At 40.5% G+C, this 20,625-nt stretch overlaps 1 protein-coding gene across 3 annotated transcripts in view; it reads right to left on the bottom strand.

The window, feature by feature from the left end:
- The window catches only part of LOC311599506 (phosphatidylcholine translocator ABCB4), a 63,164-nt gene extending 43,414 nt beyond the window's left edge, over positions 1-19,750 (bottom strand). Inside the window, exons 1-9 of one of the 3 annotated variants that reach the window (XM_084785422.1) lie at positions 19,613-19,750; positions 19,340-19,425; positions 16,867-16,921; positions 13,778-13,928; positions 7,797-7,854; positions 6,449-6,640; positions 4,810-4,981; positions 3,245-3,369; positions 652-823 (exon numbers count right to left, since the gene is read on the bottom strand). In XM_084785422.1, the coding sequence (XP_084641548.1) occupies positions 652-823; positions 3,245-3,369; positions 4,810-4,981; positions 6,449-6,640; positions 7,797-7,854; positions 13,778-13,928; positions 16,867-16,921; positions 19,340-19,419 (1,005 nt within the window). In that variant the 5' untranslated portion in view covers positions 19,420-19,425; positions 19,613-19,750. Of the gene's footprint in view, positions 1-651; positions 824-3,244; positions 3,370-4,809; positions 4,982-6,448; positions 6,641-7,796; positions 7,855-13,777; positions 13,929-16,866; positions 16,922-19,339; positions 19,426-19,612 lie in introns of those variants that run through there. The other 2 variants (XM_084785423.1, XM_084785424.1) reach the window with 2 other exon arrangements.
- Between the last annotated feature and the right edge of the window lie 875 nt (positions 19,751-20,625).

The following is a 20,625-nucleotide window of genomic DNA, read 5'->3' as shown; positions in this document are numbered from 1 at the left end:
ACCATACATTTTCTTTTATATTTTAAAAAGTTGGTACTTTCATGTGGTGTGAATTGAATGATCTTTTACACAATAACCTATGAATGATAGGTCATGTCTCCTCTCATCTATAATATGTGCAAACTATCTCCTACAGTTAAATCTCACCAGGAGAATAACAGCAATTCCAATGTGCACTATTCTATTCGTGTTTTTCCACTTTTGTTTCCCTTGCATTCATGTGTATTTCCTCAGTGGTCAAACCCCATGCTGTTATCATGCCCCCTCTAACCACTAAGACTTGACTTGCATGTTCCAGAAAGCACAGCAGAGATAAAAAACCTACAGTCACAACTTTCTCCACCAAAAGGAGTGTGTAAGAAGAGTATACAGGCACTGGAAAATGGCTCAGGGTTAAGAGTGCAGACTGCTCCTGCCAGCGCCTGAGTTTAGGTCCTTGTACCTATATCAGGTGGCTCACAGCCTTCCAATTTTCCAGCTCCAGGGGGAATCCTAAACCCCTGGCCTCCACAGGCACCTTCATTCAAACCCCGTCCCCCACCAATACACAAACCCTTAAAATAAGACTAAGACTACATATTTTTTTTTAAAAGAAAGAAAATGGGTGGAAAATAAATTCAGATTTCTTTTACTTTTAGAGGTATTACTTACTGTCATTGCATTCCCAATAGTATATTCTTTTGAGATAACCAGAGTGGATCCATACCAGAAGGCCAGTGCATAGGATGCGTATATTAACAGGAAGGCAATGCCCATGGACATGTTTGCCGAGATAGCCTTTTTGATTCCAATTTTTTTGGCATTTTCTAAATGTTTCTGATACCTACCAGAAAATGAAGAGGGAGCTGTTAAAATGAGAATAACACTTTACAACCTGAGCCACAATCACCCTCTATTCAGTGGGGGTGGGGGTGGGGTTTAAGGATGAAAGCCATGAAGGGAACACACTCTTGGGGAGCCCCAGTATCTTAGGAACTAACCCTGGTCAGGATTAGTGCCTGCTCCTGACTGGATCGGCTCATCTCCCTTGAATTCTACCACACCAACTAGTGTTCCCATGGCTGTCCCAGAATTTAAGCCTCACTCCTAGGATGCAGAGCATCTTGCTGTTACCAGTCAGGATTAAGGTAGAGGAACAAAAACAACCAACCCCAGATGGCACTCCTGGACTGTTTAATGGTTACATTCTTAACTCATGTTTTCCTCTCTTAGAGGAAAATCTTCCCTAGATTTCTGGAGAAGGGACAAAAAAATTCTACGTGTTCTCATATGCAAGCCATGGGTTTCTTGTTTTGACCTTTTAAAAGTCAGGCTGTCTTCAATCTCCAAGCTAGGTATAAGGTTAGAAAGTGGTTCTTACAAGAGATATGGGTCTTCCCCCATTTTTCTTTGTGTCAGTTTCATTGTCTGAGAAATGAAGGAAAGAGCTCTACTAACAAATGCCTATTTAGGAGGACAATCATGAGGCTGACGAGTAATTATGAAGTGTAGTTAGTATACTGACAGGTACATGGTTGGCAAACTTGATAACTTTTGTTCCTGTTACCCATATCCTACTAGAATACCATCTCTTCTTATATTGTGTTAATCCTATTACCACTCTAATTTTGAATAATATTTGAAGTTCATATTGCTGACTTCCAATACACACACACACACACACACACATACACACACACACACACACACATACACACACACACACACACACACACACACACACACATCTTCAGAATGACTTTAACAAACTAAAATAGTTTTTATACCAAGTTAAATTAATTATCCTTTTCCATGCTAGGTTCAAACAGTGTAGAAATTTCAATGTTGGCTCCCTAAAATTACAGAAATGAATCTTAATGGGTTTACAATGAGACTCTGGGGGGGGGGGGAAATTATCGTATAAATTAAGAATATTTCTTTTTATCAAAACTCCCCAGCAACGTCACTATATTTTTAGTCCAACCAAATGAGGCATGGGAATTCATTAGTGTTTCATTTTGGGCGGGCGGTTTGTTTTTTGTTTTTGAATGTATGCTGCCACACAAAAAGTCTTTTCTAAACGCCTTCAAGCACCCAGCTCTTTACAGCACTTTTCTCCACTGTGAGTGCTGCATTCAGCAAGCAGAGCTGTGTCTGAGGAGGCAGCCAGAGTGCCACAGCCAACACTGTAATTACTGTAATTACTGCTGGGTGGCAGAGCATCCAGGTACATGCAGCGGCAAGATTGACAGGTGCCCCAGTGTGACGCAATGCTCCAGTGAGAATGGGCATGCTGTAATTACCTTCACTTGGGTAGTGGAGCAGCATGATTACACTGACATCCTGAGGTCCAACTGAGGGTTAGTGTGGTCTGTGTGGACTATTGTGTACAGGAAGCAGCAGTGAGAAAGAAAAAAGGAAGAGGTTAGAGAACCAGAAACATGGTGGCTTTGGAGAGGGATCAAGAACAGGAAAACAGAAAATGAAATGGAAGAGACTGCAAAAAAAAGTCGCATTTAATATTGGAAACTTTGTGGCGAATTCTCAGACACTGTGTTTCAAAGAGATGTGGGTACCAAAAGTCTCACATGTAAAGAAGATATTTATAGCGGGCCATCATTCACTTATATTGGGGGAAACTGTTTTAATGAGACGTTGATTTATCCCCAAACTCATTGAGATACACGTACTAAGTATGTATAGCCCTTTATCAATTCTTTCTCAATGAAATTGCTTCTCTTTGTTTGTGTTGTTGTGAGTTTTTTTTTTAATCGTTTGCCCATGTCCATGGAGGTGGGCTCAAAGCCAGGGGGGAAGCTCTGTCCTGTTCTTATAGAGACTCGTACAGCCCTACCAAAAAAAAAAAGCCTGGGTATGGCTAGGAGATCCACATCTCAGGTTTTCCTCTTCTGGATTCTACTTCATAGTCACTAAGGGAGTGGAAAAGTGAAAAGTGTCTTGAAACTGTACTTCCGTACAGTTGGTATCCTTTGGAGCCCTGCATATTTCCCTTTGTGCATTTAAAAACATTACTCTGAGAGGCAAGCCCTTAGGTATCATCAGGGCTCTAGTGAAGTTTGTAGAACACATAAGGTTTTGAGAACCCCTAGTTCAGGCCTGACAAGCCTCAGCCAGCAGTAAAGGGGGCTTGTAGCATGTGGGGGTGACTATTAGGAAAGAGAAGGAGTGAACATGTACCACAAAAGGGTGAACAAAACGGGTTAAAATGGATTCTTTGAACCATCAGACAAAGAAACTTCCTGACCTTTCTAGCTCTTTGTTCTGGCCCCCAAAAGCTATCACGGTCCTGATGGCTCCCAGGGCCTCTTCTGCCACAGCCCCTGCTTTTGCGTAGGCAGCTAGTTCTTTGTCACTAAATGTTGAGAGTATCTGTGCAAAAGAGAAACAGTCATGAGTTTTGCACCGAGAGCAAGGATAAAAGGCAGTCTGCACAATGCTCTAACGCCATTGCCCCATCCAAACCCTATGCTTTGCTGCATCAAAGGCAGATCCCAAAGTGCACTTCCTATAAAGATGAGATCTGAGCTACCCCAGTCGTCAGGGAAAGGAAAACCAAATGTAATTCTAGAAGCAGTGTATTTGGGAATCACATGAAGATCCATAGCTCTCCTACCTTTCATCTGTCAACTATGAAGTTAGATAAAATAAAACTTCACACCTTGAAGTGATTAACTACACTTTTCCTCCATCATGTCATAATGTGTATTGTGTGTAGCATGTACAAATAGTCATATATGTAAAGGTGTGAGAAAAAGTAATAATAAAAATTGTTTTAATACTCTATCTTATTTCATATTGAGTGTCCACCTTTCTTAAAGATAGTCTCTCACTGGCTTAGAGCTAACTAATTAGCCTAGACTAGTTCAACAGCCATCCCCAAAGGCCTGCCTATCTCTCCCTCTCCAGCACTGAACTTATAAACTGGTAACATCAAACCTGGGAATTTGAAAATTTAGATTCTGGGGATCTAATTCAAATCTTTATTCTTACAGCTATCTCCCCAGGCCTATGTCACATTTTTTAATCATGATGAAAATAATACTTTCAAACTTATTAATTATAATTATACTAGATAATATAATGGTTAAACAAGATGGTGCAGGGGAAAAAAATAAACAAAAGAGTTACAAGTAGTTAACCAAGTGAGTCATCAATCTCAGATTGTACAAAAATAGCCAGTAAAATTGCTCAGCTCTGGAATATTGGCTTAGGAAAATGTGATTTTATATGTATGTATTTTATATACATGTAAAATGTATAGAATGCAAAGTGATTGTCATGGTGAACAATACCCCTGTCCCATTTAAAACTTACAGTTGTTCAATCATTTGGAAGACGATTGTTTAAAATTGAATTTTCTTTTCATTTTTGTGGTTTTTTGAGATGGGTTTCTCAGTGTAGCCTTGGCTGTCCTGGACTCACTTTGTAGACCAGGCTGGCCTCGAACTCATAGGAATCTGCCTACCTCTGCCTCCTGAGTGCTGGGATTATAGGTGTGCACCACCATGCCCGGCTCAAAATTGTATTTTTAAAATAAAAATATAACCATACATGTCATTTTGTAGACCACATCAGGAGGTTTACTCAAAGAAGTTACAGTGAAACTATGAACAGTGGTTAAGGCAGGAACCCTAGTGTTTGGAATCGCAAAAAATATTAATTTCCTGTTAAAACTCTATGTGAATGAAATGCTTCTTGGCCTGGCTTCCACTGACCCTGAGCATGTATCTGAATGGGCCATAGCAAAGCATGTACAAAGCAGCCGTCTCCATGGGTAAGCAGGCATGAGGAAGTCCAGGGTTCACACACCTTAGCCCAAACAGCTGCGGAGAGCCCCAGGATGGGGCTGATGGCCATGATCACGAGGGTGAGCTTCCATCCTCTGAGGAACCCCACTATGAAGCCTGCAAAAAACGTGGCTATTGCTTGAAAGAACATTCCAACCTTGTCACCAATTCCTTCACTGATTTTGGAGATGTCACTAAAAAAAGATCACACTTAAGTGGTTACAGGCAGGTGGTCTTCTGTCAAAAGGTGAAGTAGACATTTAATAAACGCATAGACAAAAAAATAAATAAATAAACGCATAGACAAGGAACACATGCCCGTCCTACTGCAAGCCTCTTTTAGAGTCCTAGCCTACTGGATATTTTCCCATGAAAATACTACACAAAGAAAACTCAGGATTAGTTTGTGCTTCTAAGAAGTTAATGCTGCTGAAGCTGATACTATGAAAATAGTTAATCCTATTACAGAAGGATTAACACTGTGGACACAAATCACTTTGTTTATGAGAAGGAATTAGGAAAGGTATTATAACAGTAAGAGGACATTCACAGCCAAAAAAGTCTTATTCTTAATTTGAACATATTTCTCCAGAATATATAGATAGATAGATAGATAGATATCCTTCCCTACTTCCTTCCTTTCCATTCCTTTCTTTTCCCTCTTCCTTTCCTCATGAGACCAGACCTTGCTATGTAGCCATGGCTTGCTTTGAATCTTTGACATTCTCTCTTAGCATGCCATGCCTGGGCTCTCCTGGACTGCTGGCGTTAGAGCTGTGGACTATGACAACTGGCACTTGAAACTATAATAAGCACTGTGTTGATGTGAAAAAAAGTGAAATCCAGATTTTTTTTTCTTCCATTTAGGAGTGTTCCATTGGTAAAGTGTATACACAGATATATCAAATTCTAAAAAGTCCACACTTCAGAACCTACCCCTGGCTCTAAGCATCTCATATAAGGAGGTGTACCACCTGTGTCCTTGTTCGTGTCTTCACTACCAGCATGACCGCGGGAAGAAAGAAAGTCCTGCAGCATTACCTCAGCTCACACTTTCCCATGGCTGCCGTTCATTTCAGAGTGAAAGCTAAAGCCCTTGGTAAGGCATGAGGGCCCTAAAGGCCTGACCTCATCTGCTCATGGGCCTGAACGCCAGTCAGGAAAAGTTTATCATCTATCTCCCCTGCTGGAACAAAATGCCACAAAAGACAGAGCTGCGTGCTTTGTTTGCTCATATTCTAAGCCCCTAGGAGGATACTTAGCATGTTATAGGCCTTCAATATTTGTTAAATAAGTAAAACACCAGCACTTACTAAAGCCAGTCTCTTTGCAATCAAGGCAACCATTTGCTTTTCCATTCAACCATCTTTATTTGGGGTCTAGCACCTGTCAGGCCTGTAGTAAGCTCCATGAGAGATAAATTGGCCATGTATAAAACATGCACTTAGTCCTCAAATGGACCTACTAAATAATAGCATAAATGGAGGCTATGTTGTGGCATAAGCTATAGAGGCTTCTAGAAAGGACTATCAGATATATACTCAATTCCTTTCTAGTGCCTAGAGTAGTAATTTAATGTTGTTTCAAATCTTCCTTCCGTCGACAATTTTCCCACAATGCTTCATTTCCTCATCAAAGTATGATATTAAGAATATACTTACTCCGTCAGCCGTGTGTTGAGTTCAGTGGTGCCCTTGATGTCAAACCAGCCTATTTCTTGTCGGAGGATGGCATGAAAAAAATTTTGCCTGATTTTCTTTATTTGTCGGCCAGCCGCCAAAGTCCAGAATGAAACTTGGATATAGGCAGCAAGAAGAACTCCACCACCTAGTCCAGAGTAGTAGTATGCGTATCTGGAAAATAATTTGGGAAGGCGCTTTCATCTATTTGTTAGATTTTGAGGCAGGGTCTCCTTGTGTAGCTCAGGATTGCCTTGAACTCCTTCTGTAGCCCAGCTTGATACTGGCCTCTGACCTTTCTGCCTCACCTTCCCAAGGCTGGGATACCAGACATACACCTCCATGCCAGCTAGACAGGCTCTTGGGAAAGAAATTCAGAATTGGAAATTAATTCAATTTGCTAAATAGATCATAGACATAGAGGACACTATCGCAAATACACATCCTTTTTTTTCTCTCTCTCTTCTAAATGGCAGAATGAATGCTCTGTAATAGAAGATCTGTTTGCCTGAAATATGGTACAATGAAAACAGCAAACTATTGTTATTAACTACATAAAAATGGTATCAATGTGTCATTTTAAATTGATGACAATTTGTTATCACAGTAGCCTGGGCTTGCATACCAATATTGAAAATATTTCTACCACTGCCACACAACAAATAGCAGTAAACATACCACACGTGTAAAATGGTCCTTTGTGTAAAATTTTTCATATTTTTAATTTAAAAAGCCAAATTATCCTATTTAGCAGGCTTAAATTTTTCAATTAATTTTATAAAAACTTAATAAATTCCAATGGATTTGAGACAAAAATGTAACTAATTGAGTAGTAGACAGTGTCTTTAAAAAGAATAAATTCCATTTCAAGAATCCAAAATCTACCTTTAATCTAATTTTGCAAACTATTTTCAATTAGCCTTTCAGACCCGTTTCAGTGTGCAGGAAGCTCTGTTTAGTCAGTAAAGGCAATTAGTATGCAACCATATACAAACATTGTGCTACAGGCTTTGAGGTTTCTGTCCGGAAGACTGGAAGGGACATGGATGTCATCAATGACTGTGCTGAAATCAAAGTGAGAAAACGGGAATAAAGACAGTAGCAAACTGAGTTTTGTTGATTTTATTCAAAATAATAATTCACATGCAAGTGAAGGGCCAGAAGGGAAGCAGCCTTCTTGAAACTGGAGGCTGAGGCACAAATGATGAGAGCAGGGGGCGCTCAGGAAAGAAATGGCATATTTTATATATTCTCATAACTCTGTCATATGAGATAAGTTCTAAATGGAGTGTTAAAAGTAGTGCACAATATGTACATAAACATAAATTACCTAGTCATTTCTTCTTCCAGAATTCTTCCTGGATTTATCATTGACAATGAAAAATTCACTAAGTAAAAACAAAACAAAACAAAACATTTTTAAAACCAGGGACTATTAATAGGAATTCATAGATTTTTTTAAAAAAAATTCTGTTAAGAATGTAACTACGTGAATAATATATAAAAGAAGTTGCAGTTCCGTTTCTCAAAGACAGCTTTTTTTTTTTTTTTTTTTTTTTTTTTTTTTTTTTTTTTTTGACGCTCAGTGGTACTTTTTCTGTTTATGGAAACACAGATTCAAGTGCTTAGGTCCAGAGTGGGGAGACCAGCACTCTTGGTTCGAACCCATGCCCACACTCTTGGACCTGTGGCAAGGCAGCTTCCTAAGGCAGAGTGGAATGGGTGATCAGAGGTAGACACCCAGAGGGGCCACACAGTGCCCTGAAGGCAGAGGAGCCCAAAGGAAATTGTCAGAACGGAAACTATGAGATTTGGTGGTCACCGCTATTTTCTTAGTGATTCAAAAGACTTGCTTTTGTAATTTTTATTTTTATACTTTTTTTTTCTTACATGCTTCCCAGTGACAAAAGTAAGTGAAGTGTCAGATTATGTCCATTGCAAAAGAAGAAAATTATACACAGGGAGAAAGCCCAACTGAATGGCTCAAAAATAAGCCACAGGATGTCTGGTAATTAGTCAAGCCCTACAATGCATCTTGCTTATTAACGGCACCGGGTATAATGGGTGTGTGCGGTTTAGGCAACATTAATTGAAAGGAATCATACTAATTAATGTGAGCTAATGTGATAAAAATGTCAGCAAGACTTACTTAGTTGTCATGTTTAAATGACAATAACTATTCATTGAATATTTGTTCCATGCCAGGCTCTGTTCTGAACACTTTACATGCATTCACTTAACTTTCATAACAACATTATGAGGTAAGAATATTTCACAAAGTTTGGAAAATTTTATGGAAAAGGAAACTGAAGCAGAGAGAAATAAACATGTCTAAGTCACATAGCCAGCACGTAGCCAATCTGCTGTAGGCCTGGGCAGTGTGCCCTTTGCTTTCACATTACACACTGCTGATCGATCTGTGTGGTCATGACTTATTTTCGCTTAACACACACACACACATATACACACAATGAAGGGAAAAGGTAAGCACCATCTATTTACAGAATTTATGAAATAACGGGATAAAACGTCCCTGAAGCATTGGGGGGCAAGCAGAAAGCAGGAACTTTCCACTCTCCTGGGTCCTGGGAGACGAAAGGCTCTTCTTCTTCCTCTATCTGTTTAGCCTGTGCAAATGGCCCAGGGTCATGTTTTCTTGCTGCTGTGTGTAGCTGTGTGCCCTTCTTTTCTTTCTCCAGAGGAAGATAAAAGGTTCAAATTTGTTTCAAACTCAAACCGTGTTAGGGTCAATTGCCAAGAGGGCAGTGAGAGTGCAGCCCTGATCGCTGCATTTTCCCCCTGCTGATGTGAAAGGCTTCTGATTAGTTATTGACTCTTTGGGGGAATCCCTCCCCCTCTTTTATTTTTAATTGCCCTTCTGATCAGGTCATTTCAGTTCTGTGTGCCCTTCCCCTTCCTGAATGCTTAACATGGAGAATTGGACTGTGTCTGCAATGAGAGGCAGATACGCTGCTCTGAAGCCATGGGATTTGTAGAAATCACCAGGCATTTCTTTCCCCGAATTTAGAAATTAGGTGAAATCTTGCTTTTTCATCTGATCCAATCCCTACCTGAAACCTTTTAAAAATCTCTCTGCAAGGCAGGGTGGAACAACTCAAATGGACTCCCCCTCCCCTGGGATTGTGACTCTATGAGCATTTCACATCCTACCTGCTACTTCCCGAGAGGCCCAGGACAGGAAGGTCAACGTAATTATGGGGGGAAACTTAGCCTCAGGCCTGCCAGCAGGGCCACTGTCCCAGGTGCCTGGACACAATCAGACACATGTCAGGGGATTGCAAGTTTCCAAAGAGCCTGGACCTGGTGCTGCCAGATGCCACTTAGTGTGCATTAAAAACAGCCCCAGTCGATCACTTGGTTCGGTCTTCTAGAAGCTATTAGGAACTCCAAAACCAAAATGCTTTCCATAACTTATGCAAGCCCAATTACACCAGTCCATCTCACTGATTTAGAATGACAAGTCTTTTTAAAGTATCGCAGCTGACCCTATTGTAACAGGAAGGAGACCTGTTGCCTGACACCTTCCCTAACACCGAAATGAGGAGCACTGGAAAGTGCATGGTTTTCATTTTAAAGAGATCCCATAAAATTCACCCCTCTATAAGCAGTGAAACAAAATTAGACTGGTTGTGTCATTTCCAAGTTCTTGACTACTTCCCCCCACATTCACTGATCATTTATCATGCACTAGATGCCGTCCATGGGTAACCAATTTGATTCCATCAGTCAATCCAATGTCATCTTTCAAACGTTATTTTAAAGTAGAAAAGACCATGGTGGTTAAGCAATTTGGCCAAGATCACCCAGCCGTTGAGAGAAGGAATGAACAATAAATAGAGATATTAAGGAATAACGAATGCATGCTAGACTCTAAAAGTAAACTGATGCTCACTTTTCTAGAGTCTACCTAGGAATTCCTTTATCATAATTCCTTTGGCATTGTCCAGCATCAAAACAAATGGTGTTTGTTCAGGCAGCTTGGCCATTATGGACAGTTAATTCAACTCAGGGGTCAAACACGCTTTGTTGTCTCTTCCACAAAACAATGCAAGAGCATGCAAACCACGGTCATCTCCCCACAGAATTTTCCAGATTATTATAGTCACATAGAATTGTCCCTAACAATAACAGACTCTTTGATTCTCGACAGATGAACTCTTTTCTATGACTCTGTTTTAAGGTTTTGGATGATTAAAATGTGTATTCATAGCTTGTGCACAACCAAACCATTGTGAGAGAACAATCTTGTCATGAAGTAGCTTCACTCTGCTGACAAGGACAGCTCTGTTCACAGTGAGTCATTGTCAGAGCCTTTTGTAATTTAAACCTTTTCCTCTCTAACTGCTCCATCTAACTTGGCTTCCATTAAGTCGAGTTGCCCAAAAATCCAGCAGTTCTAAATAATACACTTAAGAAAAATCTCTTATTTGATGAGCTAAGACATCGGCTAAGCACCCAACCCCAGTGATTTTTAGCTCAATTCTGCATTGCTAAACATAGCAGTGGAAACTCTAAAATTGGAGTGAGTTCACCGACGGCTTTGTTTTTCTCCAAAGAGAATGTAGTATGAGAATATTACTTTCACAACATTAATTATTAGGAAGTAGTTATTAGAAATTAGAAGATTAAGTATTTGAAATTCATCACTTAAGGGACTTCCCGCTGCAAAGCCTCCATGACAGGCAGCGTAGGCCGTGACCGTGAGGCTTCAGAGAGTCAAGGGTCAAAACCTTAGCACTGATAATTGAGGATACTGTGACATAACTGTGAACTCTCTAGAGCTTACCACCCCAAGAAGAGAGAACTTGAATTTGGCCCTTAGCACAAAGTAGCTGCCTTCCACATTCAGCTTCAATGCCACTGAACTGCATAATTAGTTACAAGTGGAAAAATAAGCAAACTGCTCCAAAGAAGCAAGTAGTTAAATTATTCTAGAAAAAACAAAAACCAGAAGCAAATTCATTCATGCTAAGTGAATGCATTGTTTTAAGTTCATTATTTCAAAGGTAATTGTGATAAAAAATACACATAGAGTGAAAAGTACCATCTGATAATCTTAAGTATAAAGTTTAATAGTGTTAAATATTGTCATATTTTTGTCCAACCACTCTTCTGAACTGTTTTTACCTGGCAAAGTTACCTTAGGCCCACTAAATAGTAGCTCCCTGTGTCTCTCTCCCCTAGTCCCTAGTAAATAACATTCTACTTCCTATTTTTATAAATTTAACTACTCTAGAGAATCCATAGAAGTGGGTAATAAATATCCATCATTTATCCTTTAGTTTAACTTAGCTAATGTCCTCAAAGTACATCCATGCTGTATCTTGCATCTAACTTTCCCCCTTTTAAAGGCTGAACAACATTCCATTGTATTTATTCACCACATTAATCTGATTTTTAAAAACCTTAAGTAGAAGTCAATTTTTGGGGTTGATATATTCCATTATGGCTACTACACTGGTATGCATATGTCTCTCTCTCTCTCTCTCTCTCTCTCTCTCTCTCTCTCTCTTTCTCTCTCTGTGTGTGTGTGTGTGTGTGTGTGTGTGTGTGAGAGAGAGAGAGAGAGAGAGAGAGAGAGAGAGAGAGACAAATATGTAACAGTTGTAAGTTAATATAAAATTGTAATAAAGACCTTCTATGAGTAAAAGGAAAACAAACAGAAAATTTTTATCTCTTACACTTCTTTAAATACTTTTAGTTTTTATTTTTATTTATTTATATCTTTTGTTTGTTTGTTTTGAGACAGGGTTTCTCTGTATATTCCTGGCTGTCCTGTTATTCATTATGTAGACCAGGCTGACCTCAAACTCATAACGATCTACCTGCCCCTGCATCCTAAGTACTGGTACAAAAGGCATGTGCCATCACATCGGGATCCATATTTTTTATACAGGTTTATTTTTAGTTCATATACATGTTTTTTTGGCCGCATGTGTATGTCTATGCATCACAAACATGCAGTGCTCTTGGAGGACTCTGGCAAGCTGCCATGTGTGTTCTGGGGCCTGAACCCAGGTCCGATAGAAGAACAACCAATGTTCTTCATTGATGAACCATCTTTCCAGCCCCTACTAAGACCTTGTCCTATTTCAACATATCTAGACCCTAGTAAAACTATCTTGTTCTATTTCAACTTATCTTTACAGTACATGTGTTAAGGTTTTTGGTCAAGTATTAGAAATCCAAATCCATCTGAAACAGTTTTTCTCACAGAGAAAGCATAATTCTTTCCCTTGGAGGAAGTATACATGGCCATGATTACAGCTGCAATGGTAGAAAGATGTGGTTTGGAAGTCTGTCTCAGCACAAGTAGCATACTATGGATACATTCACTGGGTTTATGAAAGGCATTATATTTATCAGCATTAATGTAAACTTATCTTTTGTATTAACCAAGCAATCACATTTTCCTTATGGAGTTCCACTGATGCCTTTTAATGGAAATTAAGCATGTAGTTCTCAATCAGTGGACTATGAAAATGCATATAATGATATCCAAATGGTGGAGTTTATTTTACTTAGTTACATTTGCAATGAAAACTTGCTTTCCTTCATTTTTTTTATTCTATCACCTACGCACCAATAAAGCTTTACTTTATTTTTTTTCCAACCTAGATCCTTATAGTCTCTTGGAAGAACACAGCCTTTGGGCTTTGGATATGCCATGGGAATATTTCTATATTAAATTTAACTAATATGAAAATAGGTGTGTCTATCTGCTCCTTACCATAGTGATGTTGCTGGGACTCTTTTTTAGGTGACATGGACCCATGTAACTCTATTCCCTTAGATCCCTACTGAAGTCATTGCTATTTAGCAAAATGTCACATTCAGTTCTAATTAGTCTGGTTGGTCCAAAACATCAAAAACAGAAAATAGATATTTTAAAAATGAGATTGGGCAAGAGAGAAAAAGGTAAAACTCAAAAAGAAGCCTACAAAGGCTACTGCATCTAAGAAGGGTTGCTGGGCTACCAGATGTGTTTCAGAAACACTTCTGTCACCACTGGAGGACAGACACTGCATAGTGATGCTACAGTCCCACAGAGTTTCTTTTCCTTCCTTATAGCTTTAAAAGTCAAACACCACATATGTACTTTTTCAAGATTTAAATGAGCACTTAAGAAATTTTATAAATATTTCACAACTCCCTTTGAGGTATTTAGGGTCACCTAGATACCTAAATCAATAAATAAACAGATGACGCAGATTAAAACCAGTTTCTAATACCTTTCACCCAGTTAGATAAATACAAGGTATTTTTTTAAAAAGGAAAAGAAACAATTACCTGGCAAGGAAAAGTTTCCAGTATTATCTACAAACTTATCTGTCATTTCTCCAAAGACTATCATCATGAGCGGAAGACCTGATCCATGAGCTATGGCCATGACGGTGCCCAGAAACATAAACAATTTATCCTTCCAGTCAGAGTACCGGAACTGAGAAAAGGAAATAAAATAAGATTCCATTTAATAATTTATGCTTTGAGGATTTCTGTTTCAAGTTAGTGCTAATATCACAGTTGCAAATGTGCTTATCTTACAGAATATGAATTGTAATCCAGATCATTATCAGATTAATTTCATGATTTTATGTACACATAAAGAAATCAATCTAATTCTACTTAATTTGTATTTAACTTGGGTGAATTATTACAATATAATCAAGGTAATAAAGATTTGGTTCTATTTAGAAATACTGTGTAATCTCTCAGAGGTTGTGTGTAGTGAGTTAAGGTAAGCTGGGGGCAGAATTAAGTTCACACACACACACACACACACACACACACACACACACATCCTTTAGAACAGTGCATACACAGAATGCTATTTCAGTAGAATTAAAATGAGAAACAAGCAGACCTTCTCAGTTCGAGGCCAGATCCCTTTGAAAGGGTGAAATCAACCTTTAAAGACAATTCAGTAACGAAGAGCTCATAAACACAAAACAAACAAAGAAACAACTTTATGGAGTATCTGTCTGTGGGCTTTAGGGAAGTCTTGCTCATGAAGAGTTTTGAAGAACAACAGAGAATCAACTGGAAAAGAGTAGGAACTTGGGATTTTAAGCTTGCAATGAAAGATGGCTTAGAAATACACAGCAGACTTCCTGAAGATCATGTTACAGGCGAGGAGAAACTATCAAAACTTTGGGATTTAGGGTTACCTATGCTCAGCAGGATGGGTACCAATTAATTATCCCAGTGAAGTATACAACTCCTAATTATTAATCACATACCACATCAGAAGACCATAATTACTGTCCTTTCCATTTTCTCCAATTTGCACATTTTGTTCAATAGTTTTGATTGAGTGCCCTATGGATTTCTTTTTGTTCTTTCTCCTCTGTCTTCTAAATGTTATGTTTCTATTTTCAGCTTCCTCGCCATCTCTCATGAAGTTTTTAAAAACTTCATACTCTGTTCATTCCTCCCTCAAATCTCCCTTTTGGAGAAAAGAAACAGTTATCTGAAGAGTACACAGTGAGTCAGGGTGGTGGAGCGGCAGCTTTGAAGGTTGAGGCTGACTCACACTGGTTAAAACCCGTGAGGCTGAGAGGTTGGAAGCACACAACGGGGACAGGGTACGTGAGCAAACTGTTCTCAAAGAGCTTCAGAGTTCATAGCGGGCCAAGGGCAGCAGGGGCAGATTTCACTATCAAACACACAGGGCAAAGGAAGAGGAAATGAAGAGTCAGAACTAGGAAGAGCTAGGAATTTAAAAAAAAAAAAAAAAAAGGCAGTGCTGAACATCACGCGCAAATGGAAAAGAGATCCTACCTAACTGCTACCAAAAGACCCATGTCCTCAAGGCCCATCGTTAGTGGCTTCTAAGTGAAGCTAGTTAGAACACTGGATCTTTCAACTTCCCTTCAGAGCACATGGTCACATTTTCCTGTGATATTCTTTCTCTCAGTGGACATTATGTGACATTGAAGAAGGCTTTAGGTGCTTCTTATGTTAGTTGAATTACATTTAAGTTTCTGAGGCCAAATTTAAAGTTAGGTGACTTTTCCAAGTAAATCTAGATTAGTTTTCAGCGAGCTTTTTCAATAAAACAAAACATTTCCAATCCTATTATGCCAGTTTTGTCTTGAAGTGTTTCCACACACACACACAAAAAAAATGTACTCAGATAAAAGATAGTGATTGAACTTAAATTCAGTTTCAATGGAAATTACTAAATGCAAACAAAAATGCCTATTACTTTACTTTGCAGTATACATTTTTTTCTATTTTCTGTAGGAAAAAGATTCTAAGCTGACATTAAAACTACATGTTATCTCATGATCTATTTCATGATCTGCAGCACTAAATCAAATTCTTTACCTAGGCTGGTGAGACTGCTGCATAGGGAACAGCAGCTGGCCCTCAAGACTGACAACCTGTGTTTGATTCCTGGACCCAACAGGTTTGAAAGAAGAGAACTGACTGCTGAACATTGTAACTTGACTGGCACACATTGTCCCTCAGCATTATACACCCACAGTCACATACATCAGACACACGCCATGGTAAGATCCTGGCCCATTGTCTATAACAAAGCAATATAGCATAAACATAAGTACACACGAAGATAAAAACTGAATAAAAATTTACTCTCACTGAAACTTTTTAAACAAAAATAAAAGGTAGAGGAAAAGAGTACGATCAGGGCCTTGGGCTGACATGAGGAATTGTCTAAGGATGTGCAGATGTTTTGATGCCTTTTCACTCATTTGCTTTCTAAATTGATGGCTTCAATTAACATGTACCTAATTCACTTTTGTTTTGTCTTTGTGTTTTTAACTGTCAAAGGCTTGAAACACATCACATTCACCCTAAGGAAGCACTTTCCTGACCTGCCTCTCTGAGACACATTACAGACAAAAAAGGATTTGATTTCTTCCACATGTTGGCTTGCCTTGTACCCTCAGAAAACACTGGAAATGGGCTGAAGCAGAATCAGAATCCAAGATCATGATGTCAAGTTTAACTAATTTCCTAGTAAGCAAATTGCATTTGTAGATTTCTTGTTTAAGTTGTTTTTTTCCCCAACATTTAAACATGTTTTTGCAGGGTGGGGTCCAGACAGGTTTTTATGAAGCAAGGTGTTTTCTTGAAGTCAGTGAGTTGGTTTCCATGGTATTTCTAAAACTTCCTCTTTGTTTTTATCTCCTGATAGTGGTGAGCTCACAGGCAGCTTAGCCCACCTCCATCATCATCTACCTTGTGATTTGAGGCAATTGTTTACAATTAGCCAACCACAGGTAGATCAGGGAGCATCCAGTGCCGCCTAAGACAGACAGACTTAGAGTACTTGCCCACAGGCTCTTGACTCAAGTCCCCAAATCTGAATGAAAGGCAGAATTATTTTCATTTAGTGTTCCACAGCTTACCAGTGCCAATGGTCCAATTAAGTTCACTTTCTTCTTTTTTTCCCTGCCTTGGTTGCTGTAAAATATAAGTGTTCAAATGTAAAACTGTTACGAACAATCAATTGAACATAAATCTTAGTAGCTACGGTTTCGAATCATAACATTTTTAAATACAAGAAGACTACCATTGTCAAAAGTATCTGGCTTCACAAATACTGCAGGACAGCAATCAAGTTCAAAGGTAACTGTCCAAGGTACTACAAGGACATATGTTTAAACAAGAAAAGTCACCAGTCTTACAGAGCTAATCCACAGAGAGAAGATACCTATATTAATAATGTTTACCAAGTCACTTAAATTATTATTTTCTAAGACAAGTACAAATTTATCTACTGTTACTGTTCTTGTGGTGAGTAGGTTTAGGAAATACTGTTTTTCTGCATTTAAAATACATTTAATTTTTTCTCCTCATTTTTCTTGCTACATTCCCACTAGAAGAGCCTCCTGTGTAAGCTCCCCACTTCATTTCTTTTATATTTGATTTAGTGTATTGGCAACCTATGGCCAATACAATCATTTGAAAACTCAATCTACTTCTCTGTTTGGGCAATAACAATGGCTCCACTTCTCAGAGTGAAATCAAAAGCTTTATGTTGGCTGCTGAGTCCATACACATATGCGGTGTGAGCACATTAGCGACCACATCTCCCTCTCCCTGCCTTCCTCTACATAGAGGGGCACACCCACCTTCTCTCCTGTTTTGTGATGACAACAAATACAGTTCCAACATCTTGCTCTGAATTATTGCTGCCAGGAAGATGTTCCCCCAAATACCCATTGGTTTCTCTACTCATTTCCTTCTACTCTTTTCTCAACAATTGGCTTCAAAATAAGCCCTAAGCTAACCACCCTATTTTAAATGGAAAAATAGCTCTTCTGTGTTCTCCTAATTTTCTCAATCTTCATTAACTTTTCTTCACATTTGGCACCTTTCAACTGATGGACACTTGTCACTAAATATGTAAAAAAGAATGTGCCACGGGCTATATAGCCTGTTTGGAAGAAGCATGTTAACCAACCCTTAGTTTGCATAACATACGTGGGTGCAGCTTTCCTTGAATGTACAGTCTTTGATATGATCATATAAATATTAGTCTGACATTTCATTTCACAATTTTACAATATCAAATTAGCCTTAACTTTCTGTGTTTCTGTTTTGAGCTGTTTCCTTAACTCCAACCATGGGCTGTGAGCTTTCCCTGAGCTCTTCCCTGGCCCCAAGTGTTACTCCACCCTTTGCAGAGACTGCTCCTTCTAATACTAGTCAGTCCGCTCAGTCAGTATAATACATAAATAGCCTTCTTCATGAAAATGCCACCTATTAATAGATTCACAGTCATCCCCAGTATAAATTGCCAGATAACAAAACCACATTTTTCTATTAGAAGTAACATCATCTGTAAGTTTTTTTTTTATAACTCTGTAATGGGCAAACCTAAATTTTCTGTGAATAAATACCACGATTCTGAAAATGAATAGAGCCAAACAAATTAACAGAAGTAATGCTCCAGTTTAAGCATCAGATAGGCACTTTTTTTTTCCAGTTGGCTAATCAGGCCTCTTGCAGCTTGAGGAGCAACTACAGAACTGATAAATTTGTCCCGCTAGATGACAACTCCACGACTCATGTCAGTTCCGGGTGGCCTAGCATGAACTCAGAGACTGTAATAACCTCATAAACTATTTGAAGCTGAAGATGAAAATGATTCACTATGCCCACAATGAAAGAGGAAACACACACACACACACACACACACACACACACACGACTGGGCCCTTCTGCTGACAAATGCTTGTACGTGTGTGCTTCACTGGGCCTGGAGGGGAACAAAACTGGAGCCAGGGAGGAAGAAAGATCCGCTGACAGAGGAAGTGTCGCGCGGGCTCCGCTCTTGCACTTGGACAAAAACTGATTTGGAAGCAGAAGATAGGGAAGATTGAGGCTGCTCTCTATGTCAGCCCCTGCCCCGCCCCCCTCGCCCCCCCCCCCCGCCCCTCCACCAGAGAGAAGAAATGGGGAAAAAGAGTCTACAGACAGGAGGAGGGGAAGGACTGGGACAAGGGAAGAAGTGGAGGTCTTGCTTCGCTACCCTAGCGCAAAAGCACAGCCATCAACAGCTGGTGTCTGAAGTTCTACCAACTAGAGTAGCCAGATGATGGCTAAAGAGAGTTATCTGCAAACGTTTAATATATATATATAAAACAACAAATGTTACACCACTCCAATATTCATCAAATCACCCGTGCCGCGGGGAGGGAAGCACTTTTGAAGACATTCTCTTCTCTCTGAACTCCTTCCAAAATGAGCCTGGGAGACATTCCTCAAGGCCACTTAAGACTTCTTCCAAAAGGCCGAGGCATCAAGCGATTTTCTCAACTTCTTTCCAGGACTCAGGTATAAGGGAAAAGCCAATAGCTACAGGACCCTGTATACCTGATGCTGCCTAGTTCAAAGTCGCCCTCCACTGTTCCTGGGCGCCGCGCCGTTCCGTTCCTTGCTGCCTCAAGATCCATCTCAGCCTGGGGAGAAACCATAGCCTCAGGTCCAAGTGCACAAGGCCCAGCTCCTGGGAGAGGGGAACCACCAGGCTCCTGCAGACCCCCGCCCAAGGAGCAGAGCCAAGCGCACCGGTTGGAGCCGCTCCCCGGCTGGTCCCACTGCAGCAGCCCTCCTGCCTCCCGGGTCTCCCGTTGCGAACTCCCTCACCTGGACTTCGCGCGCGTGTTTGCCGCAGCCGGTAGCGTGCAGACCTGGACTTTGCTCGCCCGGGCTTGTCCCCGCCTCCTACACGCGTCCAGCGCCAGCGACGCCTCCCGCTGCAGCGGGGGGCGAGGGCCCGGGCCCGCAGGAGAGCTCCCGCAAGCCCGCTGCCTCTGCAGGCCCCAGCGCCACCAGCACGTCGCCCTCGCCGCCAGGGGCGCGCGCGTCTCCGTGCCGCCCACCCGGGCAAGCTGCCAGGCGCCCGCAGCGCAGCGCCAGCTGCTGCCGATAAGCCCGCGCGATGCCTCGCCTGGAAGGCCACGGCCCCTAAAAGTGACTGTCACACCTCCCGTACGCCGAGTTTTCTTTTAGAATACACTGGGGAGGCGGTTTCCACAGGTTCAACGATCAGGGGCTCTGAGAAGCCAGTAAGGGTAGCAAGGTCGCCACTCCATGCTCAACAGCAGTCTATGGCACCAAACCCAACTGGCATCCCAGATGCTGAGGATTAAGCAGGTCTAGCCACCATAGGCTCCTTGGAGAAGAGAGACACCGCTGGTGTCCCCCACGGGGGAAAGACGCTTACAGACACAGAACTTGAGGGCTAAGAGGAATTTAAGTGATTCCTGAATTAAAATTTCTAGGTTTTGTTTTCACACGTGAAGAGATCTGTGTTCAGAGCAGGTTAAGTCATGCCCTGCTCACGTTCCACCCCGACACTGCCTGTTTAATATAGGCACCAAGGCAAAACCATTGACTGGCCTGCCCTAGTTCCCGGTTCTAATCTCAGACTCGCCTCTATGCCACAATGTCTCTGCTCCTAGCGCCTATGAGAATATGGCCTCCTTAACATTTTCATTGATTTCTCCACTCTACCCAAAATGAAGGCGCTAAACAAGACAGTAAATGCATCGCGGCCTTCCAAGCGAGCTTCACAGAGAATTCTGTGGACAATGTTTATTTCTCTAGGTTTCAGTTTCTTAAGGAGTCTGTCTTCCTTTTCTGAATGAGATTCAAGC

The sequence above is a fragment of the Acomys minous genome (genome assembly GCF_964271855.1).
Source record: "Acomys minous genome assembly, chromosome: 6".
Taxonomy (NCBI): Eukaryota; Metazoa; Chordata; class Mammalia; order Rodentia; family Muridae; genus Acomys; species Acomys minous.
Note: the sequence above shows the minus strand (reverse complement) of the source record. Positions and strands in the feature narration are given on the sequence as shown.